The sequence below is a fragment of the Amphibalanus amphitrite genome, unplaced genomic scaffold, assembly GCF_019059575.1.
Source record: "Amphibalanus amphitrite isolate SeventyFive unplaced genomic scaffold, NRLGWU_Aamphi_draft 000102F_arrow, whole genome shotgun sequence".
NCBI classification, from domain to species: domain Eukaryota; kingdom Metazoa; phylum Arthropoda; class Thecostraca; order Balanomorpha; family Balanidae; genus Amphibalanus; species Amphibalanus amphitrite.
This window is the reverse complement of record NW_024881597.1, coordinates 93,345-116,404: the sequence shown is the minus strand read 5'-3', so window position 1 is coordinate 116,404 and position 23,060 is coordinate 93,345. Positions and strand designations below refer to the sequence as shown.

The following is a 23,060-nucleotide window of genomic DNA, read 5'->3' as shown; positions in this document are numbered from 1 at the left end:
TGGGTTCATGTGGTGACCCTTGGTGACCTTTGGTGACCTGACCTGTGACCTGACCTGGTATGACCAGTGACCTCTAATTGCAACATATGTACTAGAAAACTGACGCCTTATCGCTGATTTTCGATAAAATGCGTTTTACTCGGTGTTATAGCGCTTTCCCTAGAAGCCCCGTGAACGGTGAAACATTTTATCTTTGACCTGACCTGTGACATCATCGGTGACCCTGAGGTCAATGAAATTTGGTTTCCTTCGACAAATTTGACAGGGCTATCGAGCGCCGTTTGAATTTTCCGGATCCGTCCAGTAGTTTCGGAGATACGAGGGGGGGGGGGGGCAAAAAAATGCCCCCCCCCCACCGCGCGGAAGGTGGCTGGGAGGCCCACCGCCTGCCGGGTTATGATACTTATTCACCTCTCTAAGCATGAACGTTGTCGTTTCTTTGGCGATAGAAGTCACCTTTACGTAATGAAATGTTTTTGTCATCGTAAGCGGGTACCTACGATGTGAACTTTTTTACCTTCCTGTGGCGTCATAGAGCCAAGAAAAATGATCAAAGAGGTCTCTGTGGCTGCATATACCGGGTGGCCCAGAAAAAACGTTCCGAACTTTGGAGGCTTATATCTCAAATTCGAGTGCAAATAACGAGCCAAAATTTTTATCAAGGTTGCGTCATTTCTTTGCGCATTGGTATGCCAAATTATAACACTGTACCATCATTTTCAAGCTGACAATCTTAAGTTCAATTAAGCAAGACGTTTTTGCTTTTTTTGCCGATATCGAACGATAGTGATGATTGGGTTAGACGTTCCATGCTATAAAAAAGAATAGAAAATTAGAGCACGTGAATGAAACCAGCACGTATGTTCTTATTTTAAATATTTTTGTATCAATTATGTGCCAAATATATTGAGCCAAAATGGTGCTCATGGATGCCATTCGTTTCAACACCAAATCATGTTTCAAGCAGGAGTGGCGTGGTACATGGACTGCTGCTGATTGCCCTCCTTTCAGTAGATCAAACAGTAAATCGACCGGATAAGGATAACAAACTTAAGCAGACTGGTTCCTGTACCAGAAGACCACAGAATAACTCATGAAAAACAACAAAGCCAGCAGATCACAAAAAAAAACTGGTTGAAAAGCTACCTTTTCCCAGGGATGTCAGCCAGGAAAGCATTTGAGCCACAAGATGGTTAAAACACTGGAAACTTCTTCCGATAATGTTGCCGCTGGCACAGAGCCATCGTGGTTGCCTGAGGGAATGTGTCATCCTAAGGCCAACACTATCAATGAGACTAGCTGCCAGTGGCAGTCCTGGCTGTAGGCCGCGATGCCGGGGTGAAAGTGCGAAGGTGAAAGTTTCCTGCTCGAAGCAACCCGTTCACTCACATTTTTTAGTAAACATCGGAGCAAAAAAGTATTTTTTACATGGCATGCTTGAAACACAAACCGTTCAAAAAGTAATTTACCGAATAGCATGAAAATCACACCATTTACTGAACACATGTGCCGCATTGACTCTTCGAAGTTTCGAAGTTGTATCTTTATCAGTTTCTGAGGAATATTGACTTAAAGTTGGGAACGTTTTTTCTGGGCCACCCGGTATATGACATGTCTTCATAAAGACTCGAATATTCACAATTTCACAATTCAGCATGGCGTTCCATATGATTCATGCAAGTGTCTTCTGATTGGTCGAGGCTGACCTCTTTTGTGACATCACAAGTCAACGTCCATTCAGATGACTATCAAGATGTCAGATCTATGATATGCGTCATATCCAAACTCATTTTAGAAGCTTAGATTTCGTTTTTTTTTATGACCAACTTCTCGGCACTGAAAAATGGACAGATTTGACCTTTTTGGCCTTCCTGTGACGTCACAGGTCAAATATCGAGTTCATCGATATTATACCTTGTGCATCACTCCAACAGGACCTGGAACCTGCCAGACCTCAACGGGGCGCGGGTTAATCTGGACCTTCCCTTAAATTGTCTTTTTAACCTTCGCCGCAGTGGGGGGGGGGGGGCATATGTTACCACCCTGTCGCGTTTTTTGCGTGTGAATAAAAACCGCGGCGCGTAGCGCCGCGCCGCTTGGGGTAGATTTTGGTACATCAATTTTGGACAATGTGTGAAATTTTCGACCCCAGGTCATGTCAGGTCAGGTCACCAGGTCAAGTTAACTGACCAAGCCTAAAAAAGTTTGCAATCATGCCCAGCCTGCAGTGTTTGTCAGAAAGGTTTTAAACTTGGTGGATTGCATGCTGTTATGGGCGCCTACAATTTGTATATCTCGGATTTTTTATATTGGTGACCTAAGGTCAGGTCAGTGGCGTGATCTTTTCATTACAAGTCAATGGAGAAAAATGAAAATGCCTTTAGATCCGTGTGTACGCATAGGAACAGTCCAAATATTTCAGAATAACAATGATTTGGACCACCCGTGATGACCTAGGTGTCATTTTTGCTGATAGCCTCTAGAAAGGTCATCCGAGGTCATTTGAGGCTACAAACAGATTTTTGCCAATAACTCGCGATTGGAAAGATATAGAACGCTGGGGATGGTCTCATTGTGTTTGTCTTGTTGAGACGCATCGACTGATATGCAACATGACCTTTTCTGGTCAGGTCATGACCTTGACCTGAGGTCAAATTTTCAAATTGACCTTTCAAGGTCAAATTATAGTTCATGCGACGCGTCGCGGCGAGAGGAACACGATTCTGGCAATAGAAATGTGGCTTTTTGTAGTCGAAAGTTATTGTCGAAAAACACTTTTCGTAAAAACAGCTATTTTTGGAGTATTTGCCCTCTGGAGGCTAAAACGTTGACCTGAGGTCAATTTCGAGAATGACCTTATCAAAAGAAGAGTTCAAAATCTATCGATTGCTGTTCCATGCGTTTTTCTAGCTACCATAGTTCCTGAGATAACGGCATGTTTTCTGAAAAATATAATGAAAATTGGCAAATTTTGACCTTTGATGACCTCTGGTGACCCCAATATTGCTCTAAGATGAAAAATGACTGAAATACTTTCAAACGTACGCATTGAGAGATATCGACTGCTTTTTACCGCGTCTTTCTTGCCCTCTTAGTTTTTGAGTTAGAGGTGGGTGGTAGCATATGCCCCCCCCCCCCACTAGGGCGAAGTTGGCTGAGACCGCCACTGGGGCGCGGGTTAACTTGTTTGTACTGTGACCAGCTAGTGTGCCTTTTTCTGATATTAATCGCATCTACACTTACAGTGGCAAGTGGCAAGACTTCTTCATAATCCTCCCTTTTGCTTTTAGACACCTCATGAAGCCTCAACCTAGACATTACACTCACACATTCTCATCGACAAATCGGGGCCATCTTCTCCTACTGGGGGAGGGGGAGGGGGAGGGGGATCGGTCATGATGAGAATGGCACAGAGCTGTCTGCGGCGCGACGGCTGTCTACACCCGGAGGCTGGTATCTGGGACTTAGTGGGTCGTCCTTCCGTCGGCCTCGGAGCAACGCTGCGCGACTGACGATCAGGTTAGAGGAGGGGCTACTTGCTTGGCCTGTACTCTGTAGGGGTAGAAACATGCTTTTATACGTCTAAATGATATTGCTTCGTGTTGAAGAACTCGTTGAATTTGGTGACTATGTAGTTTACTCTTGGAAAAGGTAAGATGTGCCAAGCGAAATCTTATGTAATATATGCTATTACTAACTTCAAGATAGGCAAGTGTTCAAACAACATGATCACATACCTATTACCTATGCATCTGGTTTTAATGCTACTTAACCATTTTTTTACGTTATTGATGCTGCAATGTCTCATGATAAGACAATATGTAAATCAGGCACTTCAGCCGAGAAGTATAAGTGCGCCAGTCTTTGCTTTGCCCATTTGTTGACGACATTGTCATGTCAATAATGGGGATATAACTTGAACTAGGTGCACTCATGTTGACTGCCGTTCGTTTTCAGAAACACAGGAGAATACCTACCTCATCAGTTCGCCACTATGCTGTACCAACTGCTGGCTGTCGCGCTGTGCGCTGGCCTGGCCTCGGCTGGCTGTCCGACCAACGTCGAGTGGCAGGGGTTCGACGGCTTCTGCTACTGGCGCTCCACCTACGCCACCTCGTGGCAGCAGGCCGTCATCGCCTGCCCCACGGTCGGCGTTGGTTCCCAGCTCGCCTCCATTCATTCGTTAATCGAGAACGCCTTCGTCATGCAGACCTACAACTTTGGCGACACGTGGATTGGGCTGAACGATATCGAAACGGAGGGCTCGTTCCAGTGGACAGACGGCTCCAAGGTGGACTTCACCAACTGGGCTCAGAAGCAGCCCGATGATTACCATGGCCAGGACTGCGTTCACCTGCCGTATATCGACAACCCGAACGGGGCCGAGTGGGATGATGAACATTGCGAAGAGGAGCGCCATTTCCTCTGCAAGCTGCCCGCCACTGCCTGAAGACATTGCTGCCGACCTTCACGGTGTATGTACTGTGCGCATGTATTTATGATGATCATAACCTAGCTACTTCAAAATTGGCGACGGTGTAGTGGAGATGCCAAATAAAATACAAATGTCGTTTGAAGAGGAAATTCATCCCTCCAAGCTCCAGCTCGGCTTGAATGCACCCATTTCATAACCAATGACCATTTCCCATTGCACTAGCACGTTTCACGACATTTCGACGGACCGCTCTTCGGGTGAGCCAGACATGCCATAGCTGTCCACCAATACTAAGACATCCAGTGTTCTATAGCAGTCAGTGCAAGAAGGTCCAAACCGCAGCAACGTGAAAACAGTTTAGAAGTGACCAATAGCTAGGAAGTGACAGTTGTAATACCGGTCGCGTGAACTTCTGCACACTGACGTCAAACCTGTCCATGGACAATTTTTAAAATTAGGTTCTACATGTTCACGTTCACGGCTTTTAGGTTCCCATCAGTCCTCAGACAAACCCATTTTCATACTTAATCGCAGCTCTCTCAGCACACCGTTCCCTCTTTTCCATCCTTAGGACAGTCTTTCTGCGGCAAGAGGAGCGTCATATTCAGGAATCGGGCCAACAAGCACGCCGCCCGAACTCAGTCTCGGTCCGAGGCACCGCCACCGCCACCGCCACCGCCTGTCCGAGGCACCGCCACCGCCACCGCCACCGCCTGTCCGCAAGGCACCGCCACCGCCACCGCCTGTCCGCCACCGCCTGTCCGAGGCACCGCCACCGCCACCGCCACCGCCTGTCCGCGAGGCACCGCCACCGCCACCGCCTGCCCGCGAGGCACCGCCACCGCCTGTCCGAGGCACCGCCACCGCCACCGCCACCGCCTGCCCGCGAGTGCCAGCTCTGCCGAGTCAATTAGATCTGTAGCTTTTATCATTTTGTATTACTTGATGATGTAATGGAATTTAAAGCTTGTTTAGACCCAAAACCAGTGCGAGAGAGAGAGAGAAAGAGAGAGAGAGAGAGAGAGAGAGAGAGAGAGAGAGAGAGAGAGAGCTCTACCCTCTTTCATTCAGATGTTTACCCGTCATATAAGCAGCTCACCCCACCCCCACCCCCACCCGCCCGCCCGGCCCCTCTCATGGTGCTGCGCCGGCGCCGGCGCGCCCGACGACCCCGTCGGGCCATCGGCGCCGACGGCCGTCGGCACCGACGGTCGTCGTCTCCGACGGCCGCTCTATCGATCGGCTCAGATCGGCAGCGATGGCGTGCCCCAGCGGTCGCGACGAGTCCCGTCGCGAGGAGCGTGCCTCCTCCACCGACGATCGCGGCGTGGAGCGTCTATTCGAACAGCAGCCGCGGCCCAACATCAAGATCGTGCGCATCCTCACCGTGCTCGGCTACGTGTTTTGCGTGTCCTCGGCGGCTATCATGCTGTCGTTGTACTACGTGTTCCTTTGGGACCCGTACACGATGAAGGCGGGTGAACCACTGGCGGCCGGCGGCCCGTACAGTACCAACCTGTCTGCCTGTGAGAGCTTCCGCTACAAGGTGCAGGAGAAATAGCGAGCATCTGGTGAGTACGGAGAGAGGGACGCGGGGTCGTTGGGTGAGGAGGGGGGGGAGGGGTAGTGAGAGAAAGTTCATCTGCTCACAGCATGGGCATTGGATAGGCAGGTATTGAACACACGATAGTGTCAAAGTATCAGCTCAAATGGCTTGATAGTAACTTGAATAACTAGTAGGTATCTAATGTCTCTTGCCCGGTCCATTCATGGATGGAGTCATAGTTAAGCTCTTATGCCTGTAGGCCAAATAAATAACGAGATCGTGGGGAAAAATCCCAAAATGGCTCAAACATCTTTGATAATGATACTATACTAACTATCTTTGATAATGATACATCTGAGATTGGTACAATTCACAAATTTTATGTGCTTTATTTAGCTTCCGTTACTCGCGATCTTTTTCATGTGGAAGATCGTTCACCTTTGGGCTTTGTGCTTTCCTAACTGTGTTCACGCACTGAAAACAATTTAATCCAAGGCCGGCGAGTAAACCGGTGTTTCACGGGTACCCCTATCCGCAACCATTTTTAACCACCCTCCCAGGAGTAGTGCTAGGTCCCATTGCGGTGTAGTCGTACTTGCTCTGAGCGGATATAACCGCTGTCAGCGAACATGTCCGCTGAGAGCAGGGACGACTACACTGCAATGGAGCCTTACTGTACTCCTGGGAGGATGGTTAAAAATGGTTGCGGATAGGGGTACCCGCGAAACACCAGTTTACTCGCCGGCATTTGGTTAAATTGTTTTCAGTGCGGCTTCTCCCGCGTGTTTGATTGCATGGTCGTGAGCATTTATGGTTGAACATTGAATGACATTTATAACCTCCCGCAGGTTTCGGGACATAAGTCTGTCTAACGAGTACGACACCCGCTGGCCGCTGAAGTCATGAGTCACCCTAACATCGAGTCGTGGAAATTAGCATATCCATTCTCCTTGTCGACTACACCGGACCAGCAGCGGAAGATTTACTAGATGGCAGCACCTTTGGAGCGCCAGAGGTCGGCACTGCTCGAGAGTGAACGGCCGTACTAAAGCCCGGTGCCGGTGGCAGCCAACGAAATTACGTCACAAAGGGTGGAGAGCCTCACTCGCCAAATGTTGTGGTCGAACAGTTTTTGAGGATAGTCGTGTAACTGAGTGTTGGAGATGTGACGAGTACCGAAATGGGTGTAACATTGCGTGAACTGTGAATTTCTGGCTGAACGACGTCAAGTTTCTTTATTATAAATTTCGGTGCTCTACGCAGTCACGCGGCGCTTGTCTTCGTCCGTCCCATCAATCCTCAGGACCAACCCATCCTCATTCTTGGTCACCGAAAAACCTGTTCGGCCTGACTGCCCACCATTGCAGTCCCGTCCCCAAGGAATAAGCTCAATCACTGCGGCGCGTTACATGGCTCTTTTCTATGCGGTGAAAACTGAAAAGGCATAAGCCAGCGAAGCAAAACAAGCAAAATTGTTTACCATCGCTTCCAAATCCGACCAATGGAGACCTGCACAACGCACATTGAGCTGTCCTTATCGCCAAACTTATTAGCGTCGTGCGTTAAATGAACTGTGAAGATAGGTATAATGAATGGTGATGCTGTAGGTGTCACTGTTGAGCGAGCTCGCGTTGTGCTCCTACGCATTGTTTTGAACAGTGCCCTTAGAGCCTTTATGAATGCTTGATTAGTGTCTTTCTGTTGAATAAATATATGGCGAGTCATACTGGAAGGGCCTTTGCACTATAACTACCTACCACTTCTAATGTCCCCACCGTTCCCAATCAGATATCTGCGAACAACGCCCGAACAGAGCTCAGAACAAGACGATTGCCTTGGTTCAGGCCAGGGACTAACCATTTAAAATGTAGGTACTGCTGAAGCATTTACACCTGCCTGCATGGACAGCCTGTCCCAGGAATAATGTAACATGTCTTCTGCACTTAGCTCAGCTGCACGTTTTTTTCATGAGCGTTGATGCATCTGTCGTATTTTATAGGGTACCTATGACGTTTTCAAAGATCCAGCGTCAATCTCATCGAGTCACTTTTCCCGGGGGCTGGATGCTCCTACTATGATTCATATGATCCTAAACGAGTGTTTACATCCAGCGTATGGTAAGTAATTTCTTTTCAATCCCTTACCTATTTCAATTTGACTTAACCCTCGCCCCGCTGGGGGGGGGGGGGCAATTTCCCCCCCTCCCCCTGTGGTTTTTCCTGAATAACAAGAAAGCGCCGCCAAATTTTCAGTACCTTCCCGGGCATCAATTTGACACCTTCGCACAAAATTTCAAGTCTTAGGTCACCTTAGGTCAGGAGTTATTGAGGTCAAACTGAGGTCATGTTCGAGCGAAAATGAGCAAAAAACATGAAATCTTGAAACGCTCACAAAATCTACAGTTACCAAGCAATTTCAAAGTTCTTTATATGGTCATGTAGACAAAAGGCGGCGCTACAAAATGGCTATCTCGAATGTTCAAAATTTTGGGTTTTTGCCCCTAAAAAATTCAAAAATTGATTTTTTTTAGAAAAACGTTTAAAAACAATTTTTTCCGAATTCCGAAAAAAAACGAAATATGTGATAGTCCCTGCGCTCTTCTATATACATACCAAATTTCAGATCGATACCTTCCTTTTTGGCCAAGTTATAGTGAAAAACTGTTCAAAATTGATGACGTCAAATTTTTGAACTCAAATTTTTAGCAATTCTAGACCACGTAGCGCAAAACAAAGACCACCATTGAACTCTCCGTGACGAGTTGCATCGAATCGATACCCATTTTATGAAAAATATCAACTTTGAAATTTGACCTAGTTTGACCTGACCTTGACCTGACCTTGACCTGACCTTCACCAGAACATAATCATAACTGACCCCAAAGGCTGCCTGACCCACATAATCGTATTTGGCATATAAAATGGACCATATAACATGCATCACATGATAGGTATTTTCATATTGTGACCCTCAGTGACCTGACCTCTGTAACCTGACCTGGTATCAGTGACCTCAAATAGCAAAATATGTGTTTGACGAACATTTTCCCATCGATGATTTTCAATGAAATGCATTTTACTCGCTTTTTCAACGCATTTCTTGAAATGCCTGTAAACGGTGAAAATTCGACATTTGACCTGACCTGTGTCGTCATCGGTTTGACCTAGGTCAATGAAATTGGGTCACAAGGTAGTTCCCTGATGGGGCTATCCAACACCGTTTGCCGCTTGTCGCTAGGTTGCGTGGTTCTCGAGATCTTAGGGGGGGGGGGGGCAAAATGCCCCCCTCCTCAGCAGGGCGCGTTGCTCTGCAGACCCCAACGGGACGTGTGTCAAGATTTTAAAGCTGTTCTGGAAGTCTCATATTCTATCAAAGTGTCTTGTTTGCGAAAGTTGCTGACCTTCGATATGATCGAAGAGGTAAAATGCATCAAACAATGGAAGCCCGGAATATTAATTATATGAGTTTAAAGCATAATGGATTATGGAAATGGAAGCATACAAAACTAAACTAGTCTTATTTTGACTGATCGGCATGTTTTACATACATATGCAAGTTACCGTTTAGGTTTCGTTTCGCAAGTATATATATTCGGAATAATTAATACAATTATTCAAAAACGTTCTTTATTCTCAACTGCATTGGCGTCTTGAATGAATGTCATGGACGATGGTGTGAATATACGGTATGCTGATAACCGAATCATTAATTTTCACAAAAGCTATAAGAAGTTCCCTCTCAAACCTTTGGAACCCCGGATTCAAGTAGCAATTAGTGTGGTCGTTGGAACATGTGATTGGTACTTCATGGTATTCCGGGAACCGCATCCCGTATTTGGTGCATGGTACTTCAAATATGAAGGACCATGCCGTTCCAACTCGCGTGTTATCTTGCTGACGCAGAGTCCCTCTTGACGAGTAGCGGACACCCCCACGGATTATCTGCCGAGCCCTCTATCCTCCCTCACATTCTGCAAATCACGGCGGGCCCCCGGCGACGGCCGCGATAGGACTGACACGGGCCGCCCGCCGGTGACGGCTGTTGTTGTAGCGCTCCTGCGGTAGTCTCCGGTGCTCGGCGTGTGCTCCGGCGTTGGTCCCCGGTGCTCGGTGTGTGCTCAGCGGCTGAAAAAGGTGCACCATGAGGCCGTCACGACGAGCGCTGCCGGTGCCGCTGCTTCTGGCGGTAGTGCTGTGCGGGGTCGGCTGTCGAGCGGCCCCGGCCCCCGCAGCAGGTAAGGGCAACTGCGGCATAATAGATAGTAGGAGTGTTGCTCTAGGAGTGTAATTAAGGCTCATTATGTCACATTAACGTACTTGCCTTAGCGTGTCTTGTTTTATTGCAACTAAACCCTCGCAGTTGCACCTGTTAGAATTTGCAAATTCGTAGTGAAAACGCCAGGGACGAGATTTAGTACTATGGCATCAGACTTGTGCATTGTGAACTGTGCGATGTGCATTGTGCATTAATCCAAGCATTGGATCGGTGACCTGGGTGGATCTGATTACATAGCTCGAGGCTAGGATCTAAATTTTGTAGTTGAGCCATTCTTGACCTGAGCCATTCAGATTCATGTTATCTATATTTGAGCCATTGGGGATTTTCCACCACGATCTCGTTATTTATTTGGCCTACAGGCATAAGAGCTTAACTATGACTCCATCCATGAATGGACTGGGCAAGAGGCATTAGATACCTACTAATTATTCAAGTGGGATGTTCAGTGGGTTATCGCCACAATAGGATACTGATACCATTGTGAGTGTCGCCTGTAAATTTATAAGATTGATATAACTTCTATAGATATAGAATATACATATAGATGCATGAGCATTGAGTGCATCACTTTGGTGAACACTGCACCTACATAACATACACCAAGGCCGTATATAGGAGGTAAAATGGTTAGCCGTTTGTTTACATCGGTGACATTGACAGATGACGTCAGCGGGTGTCTACCAATCTTCGCCAATATTAACCCTCGCACGACCAGGCCATTTCTCATAACACGAACGACCAGGGGGGGTTGTTACGACCCCCCCCTGGCGTTTCGAAACGGAAGGTCATAGAGCTTAGCGGAAAAAACCAACGGATTGCTCTCAACGAGATCTCGCGATTGGTGGTATATTTTTTGGTCCTAGGTCAACATTTGACCTACTTTTGACCGGTCAAAGGTCAAATTTTCGGAAAAATAGACCTTTTTCAACTTTCCGCGGCGATTGCGGCAAAACGGTGGGAGATATCGACTTGAAATCTTCACTATCGTGTTCCTTGATCAATTCTCTATCGTTTGGTATGTATTTGGTTTCCCTAGCTCTAAAAATGGCGCGTTGGGAGCGCCGGAAGTCGGCAAGGTCACAGTCGGCGGCAGAAATTCGAAAAATCAAAATTTAATTTTTTTAAATCTGATTGTATTTTTGGATTTGGGAGGTCCATTTGCTCCCTATAGAAGCTAATATTGCTGCATATTCCCATTGAGGTGACAAGAATTAGCAAAATAGTGGTTCGGGCGCTTTTCAAAAATAGTACCGGACGCTGTTCCTCTTGTGACGTCATAGCTCCGTGACCTGACCTGACCCGGTCAATTTTCTTGCACCACACGATAGCCAATGCTTGCCCCAACATGCATGGGAAGTTTCATCATGATCCATCAAACAATGTGGGTATCACCGGCAGAAAACCTAGGGATTCGGCGCACACGTTTGGTAACTGTCGGCCGGAGGCTGTACCTCTTATGACGTCATAACTCCGTGACCTGACATGACCCGATCAATTTTTTTTCGGCAAAAGATGCGCAAAGGTTGCCCCAGAGGGTATTGAAAATTTCAGCCCGCTACGACAAGCCGTTTAGCGTGCACTTCGAAAAAACCTCAGAGGGGGGGGGGGGTTGATACAACCCCCCCCTAGGCGTTCTAGGGTTAACCTTCCGAGGATTTTATACTCTAAGGCAGTTTGATATTAACCTTTAGGCTCCCTTAGAGTCTAAAAAATATAATTTACTGCACAGCAAAATTTTGAAAATCGACAAAACCTTGATACCCCGTGACGTCATCTGTCTCCTGAGCCCTCCCTATGTGGCAGCATAGAACCGTAACCCCCTGACATACACATGTGAAGGAGACACATTCAAGACAAGGATGGTGTGATTGCGTCATCTTAAGCTTGATAAGTTGAAAAATTGTTATAAATTGAACACTGGGTATAAATATACAAGTACGCGGTCTCCACGTTTAGAGGAAAGAAAGACTACGCCAGTTGAACAATTGTGGAAAGTTGATAATCATATTTTAATTAGATATCATTGAAATATTTTGACCATCCGTCTTTTTGCTGATGACATAAGGTCTCATAAGTTATTTATAAGAACGGATTCAAAATCTCCGTTTATTTTTACAATCAAATAATATTTAAGCTGAGGCCGATATATGTTTAAAGGAAATATACGACATTTGTCATTCAAAAAGGGGTTTTGAACTGAAATAGCAGTTTTGTAGCTTGGGCTGAGATTAGCACAAATCGGGAGCTTTTACGGCCCAACAATCACCCTAGGCAAAGCCACTCCATTTCTCGTCCCGAAATCATTCCCTTGCGCAGAAATATTTTCTTTACGGAAGAATTCCAAGAATGCAGCCACCTATGGCAGACGCCAATCGTCAGCCAATCAGCATGCAGTTGGTCCGAGCTAGGTGATATGATTGGTTAACCCGCGCCCTGCTGGGGGGGGGGGGGTGTTTGAACACCCCCCCTTGCGGTTTTTCGCGAATATCTCAAAAACGGCGGCGCTCCGCGCCGCCGTTTTTGGTACACCTTATCATGCATCAATTCTACACATGTTGTGAAAATTTCAGACCAAGGTCATTCAAGGTCAGGTCACCAGGTCACTTGAAGTGACCTCACCTCATAAAAAGTTTCAATGTCTGTCATAGCTACACCGAGTGACCGATCGCTTTGAAACTTTCAGCGATTGCTAAGAGCAATAGCATGTACAAAATGTATATCTCAGAATTTTGATATCGATGACCTAAGGTCAGGTCAATTTTGCGACCTCCCCATTATAAGTCAATGGGAGAAAATTGAAATGCGTCTCTTTTGGACGAAAGACATTATAAACACTCCCAAACACTGAATTACAAGTGGTTTAGACACACTGAACATGAAAATGGTGTCCGTGACCCCTGTTTATGCCCTGAGGTCATCTTAGGTCACGAATGGTATCTAACAGTTTTTCGCAAATAACTTTTGATAGAGGCATGCTAGAGCGATGAAAACACCTTAGATGTGTTCAGCTCGACGATACGGATCGACTGATATGCAACATGACCCTTTCCGGTCAGGTCATGACCTTGACCTGAGGTCAAACTTTCAAGTTGACCTTTCAAGGTCAAGTTATAGTTCATTCGATGCGTCTTGACGAGAGGAACACGATGCCGGTAAAAGTAAGCTCGTACAATGCTTGGGTCAAAAGTTATTGCAGAAAAACTGTTTCCGAAAAAATCGGCTATTTTTGCAGTTTTTGCCCCCTGCAGGCAAAACCGTTGACGTTAGGTCAGATCTGAGGAAATTACTCAGAACGGCCGTAATAGGGCTATCGAATGCGCTTTTCCGCGGCGCTGTAGCTCTATTGGTTCCCGAGTTATGCGTTGGCTTCTTGGAAATTTTTGACATTCGACCTGGAAATCGGCGAAATTTTGCCTTCAATGACCTCTGGTGACCTGACCTTTGACCTGACCAAAAAATTGACCGAAGTGATTTCCTCATTATTTTTGACGCTCTTTCGAACGCCGCCTTTCGCGTATCGCTACGTGGCCCAGGAGCCGAGTTAGAAGGGGGGGGGGGGGTGTTCAAACACCCCCCCCCCAGCAGGGCGTGGAAATCCAGGACCCCCAGCCGGGCGCGGGTTAACCCGCAACCGCCTGGGGGGAGGGGGTCGGATCCGACCCCCTCCGTTTTTCTCGAATAACTCATGAACCGCTTACGCTATCAACTTGAAACTTGGCATACCTTCTCCCCCATCAATTTGACGTCTCCTGTGTAATTTTTAAGAAAAATGTTCCAATTTTTTTTAGATATATCGATTTTAGTGATCAACTACATGGCGTTTTCAGTCAAAAAGTGGTAAATGTTTAAAAAATCGCCAAAAATCAAGGTTTAAAGCAAATTGCAAATTAAGGACATAAATCGAAGCAACTCAACGAGTTCTTTAAAATAGTTATCTCGGATTTTCCATAAAATGCGTTTTTCACCCCTAAAAATTCAAAAACGATATTTTTTAGAAAACAGCTAATAAAATCCAAAATTTTGAGAATTATAAAAAACCGGAATATATGTTATAGAGCTCTATTAGAACATTAGATGTCCCAAATTTCAACTTTCTATCTTGATTTTGACCCCCAAATTGTAAAAAATAGCTCCAACATGCATAGGGCATGGTGACGTCATAAGCATTTTCGTGAATTAGAGGCACTTTTGAACATCACATGTAAAAACAAATGGCACCACTAGATTTCTGGGCCAACGCTCGTCTAGAAAAGTGCATTTTTATGTCAAAAATAAAAAGTTGAAAAATTGACTTTTTTTCTTAGCCCTCGTTTAGTTATGTATGGTACAAACAATTTTTTATGCTTTCAATGCTGAATGCACACTTATCACCAGCACAGTGACCTGGGGATTACATATAACCATTACCATCGGATTCGTTGCGAAAAATAAGCCATAAAACATGTGTCGCACGCCCATGTAGCAGAAAGTGAAAACCGTGACCTTTCGTGACCTGACCTGACCTTGACCTGTACCAAGTATGACCCCTTTACGCACATGGTACCTTCACTAGGTCTTTGAGGTCATTTTTGGTGAGTTTCGAGCAGCAGCTATCGATTCCGCTGTCCGTAAGCCTAATCATGCAAAACCCCAGAATTTGACCTTTGACCTGACCTTGACCCAAAAGTTGACCTCAATCTTAAAATCTTAAGAGTGCGTTAGGAAGGTCTCGTAGAGACCTTTCGAACGCCACCTCGCGGGGCTCGATACAACCATTGGTTCTCGAGATAACAGGGGGGGGGGGGTCGGATCCGACCCCCCCAGGCTGTCGTGGGTACGGAAATAGCCCAGGCGGTGCCGGGTTAATGCGTAATTTGCTTCCGCTGCAGACACTATCTAGCTTCTACCAAAGAGGGAAAATAGTTTTTCCTGTATAAAAAATAGAAATTATATTTGCATGTAAATATTCATTATTTTTTCCTAATCATTTTAAGCATAAAACTCGTGAAACTAGAGCAAAAAAGGAGAAAACTTGGGGAATTGGTATATTTCCTTTAACCCGCGCCCGGCTGGGGGTCCTGGATTTCCACGCCCTGCTGGGGGGGGGTGTTTGAACACCCCCCTTGTAACTCGGCTCCTGGGTCACGTAGCGATACGCGGAAGGCGGCGTTCGAAAGAGCGTAAAAAATAATGACGAAATCACTTCGGTCAATTTTTTGGTCAGGTCAAAGGTCAGGTCACCAGAGGTCATTGAAGGCAAAATTTCGCCGATTTCCAGGTCGAATGTCGAAAATTTCCAAGAAGCCAACGCATAACTCGGGAATCAATAGAGCTACAGCGCCACGGAAAAGTGCATTCGATAGCCCTATCAACGCCCTTTCTGAGTAATTCTCTCAGATTTGACCTAACGTCAACGGTTTTGCCTGCAGGGGGCAAAAACTGCAAAAATAGCCGATTTTTTCGGAAACAGTTTTTCTGCAATAACTTTTGACCCAAGCCTTGTACGAGCTTACTTTTACCGGCATCGTGTTCCTCTCGCCAAGACGCATCGAATAAACTATAACTTGACCTTGAAAGGTCAACTTGAAAATTTGACCTCAGGTCAAGGTCATGACCTGACCGGAAAGGGTCATGTTGCATATCAGTCGATCCGTATCATCGAGCTGAACACATATAAGGCGTTTTCATCGCTCTAGCATGCCTCTATCAAAAGTTATTTGCGAAAAACTGTTAGATATCATTCGTGACCTAAGATGACCTCAGGGCACAAACAAGGGTCACGGACACCATTTTCATGTTCAGTGTGTCTAAACCACTTGTAATTCGGTGTTTGGGAGTGTTTATAATTTCTTTCGTCCAAAAGAGGCGCATTTGAATTTTCTCCCATTGACTTATAATGGGGAGGTCGCAAAATTGACCTGACCTTAGGTCATCGATATCAAAATTCTGAGATATACATTTTGTACATGCTATTGCTCTTAGCAATCGCTGAAAGTTTCAAAGCGATCGGTCACTCGGTGTAGCTATGACAGACATTTAAACTTTTTATGAGGTGAGGTCACTTCAAGTGACCTGGTGACCTGACCTTGAATGACCTTGGTCTGAAATTTTCACAACATGTGTAGAATTGATGTAGGATAAGGTGTACCAAAAACGGCGGCGCTCCGCGCCGCCGTTTTTGAGATATTCGCGAAAAACCACTAGGGGGGTGTTCAAACACCCCCCCCAGCAGGGCGCGGGTTAACCCGCGCCCCGTTGGGCTTTCCAGCAATACGCGCCATGCTGGCGGGAGGGGGGGGCATATTTTGCCCCTGCCTAACTTACGAACCGATGGTCGTAGAAAAACGGGGAAAAGGGCAATCGAAATCTCTCAACAAGACAGAGATTTGAGTCTTTTTTTGCCAAACTAGGTCATTAGTCAGATCGAGGTCAGGTCAAGGGTGAAAAATGAAGTTTCTACCTAATCGGCTTTGGAGCGCAGTATGTAGGCGAAGAATGGACTGAGACCCAAAACGTGTTCTAAGGCCATCAAGAAAAGATACTTTGCATACAATGTCATGGAAAGGTCAAGTTCAAGGTCAGGTTAGGTCACCAAAAACGGTATATGAAAAGGGCATGTATGATACATGTCTATGGGTCATTTTATCCATAGAATTCAACGGACCACAGTTTAATGAATTTTAGTTCGAGGTCAGGTCAAGGTCAGGTCAAGTTTTGAAGTGATTGCTAAGACCTAAAAAGATATTCATCTTATAGCTTTCACGATGAATTGCATGGTGCTATTTTTGTTCCCGTAGGAGGTCTAGAACTGAAAAAAATCATTTGTTGAAAAATGTGTGACATGACGTCATAAAAAGTTCTATAACTCCTACATTTTTACCAAACTCTTCTAAAAATGGGAAGGTAGGTGCACAGAGACCACTATTCTAACATACATATTTTTTAGGTTCTTTCGATAAGCTTCAAATTTTTGATTTTATATTGATTTAAAACACAGCTGGAAAAAAGATCAGGACCAAAATCAAAAAGTTTCAAAAGAGAACTGAGATTGCTACTCAAAAGACAATGTATGATTGCCTACAAGTTTTTTTTGTTACGTCTTGATTCCTAAAAACCTGGAGATGTTTAAGGTGTTTGAAGTTTTGCAGTTTTTGAAGCGAAAATGGTAGACACGACGTAACTTAAACGTCATTTTCTAAAAAAAATCAAACGGATTTCGCTCAAAATTTTAGGAAAGATGTTAAATTGATGTATGCTGAAGTGCTTAAAGTTTGACGTCGCGGGTCAAACGCGCTTAGAAGTTATTGGCGAAAAACGGGAGGGTGCAGATTCTGTCTACCCCAGCGGGACTCAGGTTTAGATCAAGGTCGGTCAGTCCGATGCAACAAACTTTGAATAAATGGTCTCCCTCAGCTTGATATCTATCGTGTCAGTTGATAAATACTCAACTTAAAAGATCACCTAGTCTAATAAGGTACAGAAAAATATGACATTAACCCTCGCCCGACGAGGGGGGGGTTGATGCAACCCCCTAAGGTTTTTCGCAAATAACGTTAAAACGGCGGCGCGTAGCGCCGCCAAATTTGGCATACCCTCTGGAGCAACCTTTTGGCACCTTCCCTGAAACTTTCAGGTCTCTGCCGTTTCAGGTCAGGTCACCAGGTCAGACAACCGGTACAAGGTCATGGTCAAATTTCAATTTTCTTTATGCACCTGACCAACTTACAGTTTTGAACTGATTTCCTTCAAACTTTCAGGATATCCTAAGTTCACCGAGTTGTATAACACATAGTTCGTTTTTTCATGTCGCTGACCTGAGGTCAGTTAGAGGTCATTACGTCGTAATGTTAAGCCTATGGGAAAATATTCAATTCGGAAAATACTGGCGATATCCGCTTCTTTCTATCACTTTGGTGCTCTGAAACAAAAGTAGGTACTTAACATTATGTCACTTGGTGCTTCTTTGTTTGGTTTACTTGTCCATGGGTCAGGTCAAATGAGGTCAACTGAGGTCAAATGACGTTTGTGCCAATAACTTGTCACACAATAAAGATAAAGCTTTCAAAATGGCATCATTCTGTTCCTCTTGAACAGCCGAGTCGAATGATATGCAACATTAAGCATTTCGACCATTCCTAAGACTTAAGATGTACTTAAGATGTGCTTAACTTTTTAAGTACACTTAAGCAAGCAAACAAGTATATCATTTGACGCGCCTTGACGTGCTGAGTTCACTGGTGCTTTTCTTTTTGCTCTATCTTAATCAGATCAAAAGTTATAAGCGAAAAACTTTTGGCCTGTTTCAGCAAAAATTTTACACTTATACCCCCCCAAAAACCCCCTAAATATTGACCTAGAGCAACCAAATTTGCACAGGGGCGAGACCTCCTACAGACCCATCTACCCTGTAAATTTGGTGTTTCTAAATGCCATAGGTGCCAATCGCCAGGGGGGGGGGGGGGTCGTACCAACCCTACTCGCCGTCCGTGTTATGGAAAAGGCCCTCGCTTGGCGAGGGTTAACAGCGAAGGTGATGATAATGTCCTCGGGGCTTGTAATTAAAAAAAGAAACTTTTGTCAAGTCCTGCTTCCATTGTGTCGCATGCCGAAGTGTTATGGCTGCTGCGATGTCTCTGATTGGCCAAATGTCGCCGACAGCGGTTCCAATGCTGGTCAGCACAGCCGTGGATCCGCCTCCACCCAGTGCCAGTGGAGACACTCCCGCGGCACTCACAGAAGACTCTATGGGTGCCGAACTAGGCGGTATGATGATGCAGGTGCGTGACACTATAAAACTATGTACTTAATAACTAAATTAGATAGTTGTACGTGCGTGTTCGAACTCGCTACTTTAGGAGCGATTCACAAGTACACCATTCTGTGATAGACATGCTTAATGCTTATTACCATGTGACGCTTCTTTTGAGCATGCAAAACTGGCTCACTTCCAAATGTAATATACAACTTTTTATCATTTTTGCAAGTCTTAACCCGCGCCGGGCCGGTGCTCTGAGATTCCGCGCCGGGCCGGGGGGGGGGGGTGTCTGAACACCCCCCCCCCGTCTAACTCGGCTCCTGGGCCACGTAGCGACACGCGGTAAGCGGCAATCGAAAGAACGTCTAAAATAAGGACGAAAACACTTTGGTCATTTTTTGGGTCAGGTCAAAGGTCAGGTCACCAGAGGTCACCAAAGCTAAAATGTTGACTATTTCAACATTTTGGAAACTGCCAACGGCTATCTCGGGAACCGATAGAGCTACAGCGCCGCGGAAAAGCGCATTCGATAGCCCTTTTACAGACCTTTCTGGATAATGTCCTCAGATTTGACCTCAGGTCAACGGTTTAGCCTCCAGAGGGCAAAAACTTCAAAAATAGCCGTTTTTACGAAAAGTGGTTTTTTGGCAATAACTTTTGACTCAAAAGAGCCATGACATTACTTTTGCCAGCATCGTGTTCCTCTCGTCGAGACGCGCCGAATGAACTATAATTTGACCTTGAAAGGTCAGCTTGAAAATTTGACCTCAGGTCAAGGTCATGACCTGACCGGAAAAGGTCATGTTGCATATCAGTCGATCCGCAACGTCGAGCCGAACACATCTAAGGCGTTTTCAGCGCTCTAGCACGCCTCTATCAGAAGTTATTAGCGAAAAACTGATAGATTCTGTTCGTGACCTGAGATGACCTCGGGGACATAACGAGGGGTCACAGTTGCCATTTTCCGGTTCAGTGTGTCAATTTTACCTATATCTCGATGTTTGAGAGTGTCTAGAATAGCGTTCGTGCAAAACAGACGCTTTTCAATTTTCTCCCATTGACTTATAATGGAGAGGCCGCAAAATTGACCTGACCTTAGGTCACCGATATCAAAATTCCGAGATATAAATTTTGTAGATATAGTTGCTCTTATCAATCGCTGAAAGTTTCAAGGCAATCGATCAATCGGTGTAGCTATGACGAGCATTCCTATTTTTTCTGAGGTGAGGTCACTTGGCGTGACCTGGTGACCTGACCTAAGGCGACCTGGGTCTGAAATTTTTACAACATGTGCGGAAAAGATGCACGAACAGGTGTGCCAAAAACGGCGGCGCTCCGCGCCGCCGTTTTTGAGATATCTGCGAAAAACCGCAGGGGGGTGTTCAAACACCCCCGGCCCGGCGCGGGTTAAGTCATTTTATTAGTTACAGCTTGTCTTGGCCACTTTTAAAATCAACTATGCACTTTGTTTCAGATGACGTTTTTTGGCGGTAACACCTTCAAGCTCTGGTTCAAGTCTTTCGGCATCCACGACGCCGGCACGCTGACTGCCGCCTGTCTGGGAGTCGGCGTCATGGCCGCTCTCTACGAGGGCCTCAAGGTCTTCAGGTCGCTGTCCAGATGGTTTAGTACTTTAAGTCCGGATAGTGCAGCGAGACCACTCCTTGGTGGAAGGCGCAGCCAATTCTACGACACTTTCCAATCGTAAATTTTGGCTATACAGCGCACTTTAGGGGGAGGGGACGCTGTTTTCTAGTTCAGTGAGAAATTCTTTATCAATGGGATAGTAATTAATTGAAAACATAGCTACATCTTTTACCATTCCAATGTTAACTCATGGCAGCTGATGAAGTACCGGCCAATCATCTTGCGTCGTGCTCAACCTGATCTCGCCTTGATCAACTGAATCTCAATTTGATTAACTTGATCTCGCCTCACGTCGTCACCTACCCTGCGCCCGTCAGAGATCATTTGTAAAATAAGGACAAACAGAAACTCTCTCCTGGGGGAGTACATAATGTTACAACTTACAAGGTCTTTTGTACCAACACCCTGGACTTAACTTTTCAACAACAGACAGCTCTTATGACATTCGATTGTGTGTTTTGCAGGTTAATCCTCGTCGACAAAATAGCTTCTTCCAGACTGTCGTCTCCTGGACACTGGTGAGTGATGAAGGAAGGAAGTAAAACACCTTACAAAGTCCAAAACTAATATATCTATTAGCTAAATAATTATCTATCAGCAAGTGCTTATAAAACATTGAGCGTTAAATTACGGTATTCAATTCTTTCATTCTTTTTTGTTCGTTTATAGACTTTGGATTATTTTGATAGCAGACGCCTCCAATTTGTATGGCTTTTGTATTTCTTGGTTATTTACATTCGTTCATTTACTTTTCTTTTCAGGATTCAAGTCTTCCTGCATATTGTGCAAGTAAGTTTTTTTTTAACGGTAGCCAAGATTCTTTCAAATTCTATATGACGCTAGAAGATTGTTCTCCAAAAAAGTTGCAATAATTGTGCTGACGTGTATGACATTCGAAGACAAAAAAATATTTTACCCCCACCGCTTGAGGCGATAACTGATAACGTGTCGCTCCCAGCCTGCATGTAGTCGGATTTTGCGTGCCTTGCCAGTTATCAGGTTAGTAGAATATTGCTTGGTGAAAATAATCGCACTATAATCGCACATTATAGTATTTTGTTGTATATCGATCACTCGCAGCGACACTATTACTTAGTGGAAAATTATGAGCAGTAGTTAGTTTTCTACATTACAACAATTTCACAAAGACTAGGTTCAGTTGCAAATTTACGCAGCGTTAAGGCCATCGATAATGATGACATCAGGCCAATATCAGGACGAATCACCACGAAACAAGTCAGATGGAGCTGGGCGTTCAAATCATCAAATACAACTCAGAAATGTGTGCACCATTACCTTTGTCTACTGTCCCTCTCACCCCTGGCCGCATTGACCATTGTCGCACCTCCGCCTTCAGGTCACCTGCGGCTACTTCCTCATGCTGGCTACCATGACGTACAGCTCGTGGATCATGATGGCCGTTTGCGCCGGAGCAGGAGTCGGCTACGCCATCTTCGCGCCCATGGTCTCCAAGCGAGCTCTGCTGGGCGCCGGCTCTACAGACCACTGTCAATAGGCACTTCAGGGGTCCATAGATCATTGTGAATAGACGTGAGCTCTGGGGTCTACTGTTCACTGTCAGTAGATACATGAAGGGGTCTACAGATCACTGCCAGTAAACTCGGGCGCCGGGGTAACGGAACACTGTCAATAGACACAGACGTCAAGTGAAAGGTATAAAGAAACCCTGCCGGGCTCGGAGTAACTGCATTGTTAAAAAAGACAAGTGGGTGGCTCTATACGGCGGGCCGCTGCGACACACACTGGTATAATGCAACGGGTGAGCTGTGATTTCCTAACGGGTCAACTATGGCTGCCTAACGGGTCAACTGTAAACGCTGAGCGGTTTTGTGCGAGAAGAAATCATTGGGATTTTAGGCTCAACGAGTTGAGCGTGGGGATACTGCTGGCCAAGCCAATTGCTGGATGGGTTTGACTCTCATAGTTTGATTCTGTTCCGTTATTTAAAACATAGTAATAATGTTTCATGCAGTACCATCATCATCATACGATCATTCGATCATAACATTATAATTTGTGCCGTCAAAGAAAATTAATGTCACTTATTGATTCACCTTTTGGTTCTAATTTCCATGAACGCTGAAATTCCAGCAACTTGTTGATGAAGACTTTGGATAATGCGGCGATATTTTACGTTTATAGCGTTATTCAGTATTCGCAGAAAGTCGCATTTTTGCATCTGAAGCTGCTTGCGAGCCATGATGTTGTTACCTTCGATGATATTACTGCTAAATGTCGGAAACTGAATTGCCATGCAAGCAAATATGATCAAATAAATCATTTTATAATACGAGCATATATGATTGGTAGGTGCATATAAAATAGAGACGCATCAAATAGCGTTGAAGATATCGCCCACCTCACCTGCATGCTAGACAAAACGTCAACAGATTACGGAG

At 45.4% G+C, this 23,060-nt stretch overlaps 3 protein-coding genes across 4 annotated transcripts; all 3 read left to right on the top strand.

Moving 5' to 3' along the window:
• The first annotated feature begins 3,441 nt into the window (after positions 1 to 3,441).
• On the top strand, positions 3,442 to 4,463 carry LOC122380639 (lectin BRA-3-like). The gene is made up of 2 exons (XM_043363985.1): positions 3,442 to 3,519; positions 3,958 to 4,463. Exon 2 carries the CDS (start codon positions 3,995 to 3,997, stop codon positions 4,448 to 4,450), a length of 456 nt encoding a protein of 151 aa, XP_043219920.1. The 5' UTR covers positions 3,442 to 3,519; positions 3,958 to 3,994; the 3' UTR covers positions 4,451 to 4,463.
• A 1,224-nt stretch (positions 4,464 to 5,687) lies between these two features.
• LOC122380628 (putative transmembrane protein INAFM2) lies at positions 5,688 to 7,713 on the top strand. The gene is made up of 2 exons (XM_043363959.1): positions 5,688 to 6,006; positions 6,830 to 7,713. Exon 1 carries the CDS (start codon positions 5,694 to 5,696, stop codon positions 5,994 to 5,996), a length of 303 nt encoding a protein of 100 aa, XP_043219894.1. The 5' UTR covers positions 5,688 to 5,693; the 3' UTR covers positions 5,997 to 6,006; positions 6,830 to 7,713.
• A 2,276-nt stretch (positions 7,714 to 9,989) lies between these two features.
• Positions 9,990 to 22,606, top strand: LOC122380624 (probable low affinity copper uptake protein 2). 2 transcript variants are annotated; one of them, XM_043363954.1, is made up of 6 exons: positions 9,990 to 10,215; positions 18,897 to 19,015; positions 20,468 to 20,601; positions 21,105 to 21,158; positions 21,402 to 21,429; positions 21,998 to 22,606. In XM_043363954.1, exons 1-6 carry the CDS (start codon positions 10,122 to 10,124, stop codon positions 22,154 to 22,156), a joined length of 588 nt encoding a protein of 195 aa, XP_043219889.1. In that variant the 5' UTR covers positions 9,990 to 10,121; the 3' UTR covers positions 22,157 to 22,606. The 2 variants fall into 2 exon arrangements, with proteins under 2 accessions (XP_043219889.1, XP_043219888.1); XM_043363953.1 differs by having other exon boundaries at positions 10,025 to 10,215; positions 20,468 to 20,697.
• Positions 22,607 to 23,060: the final 454 nt, after the last annotated feature.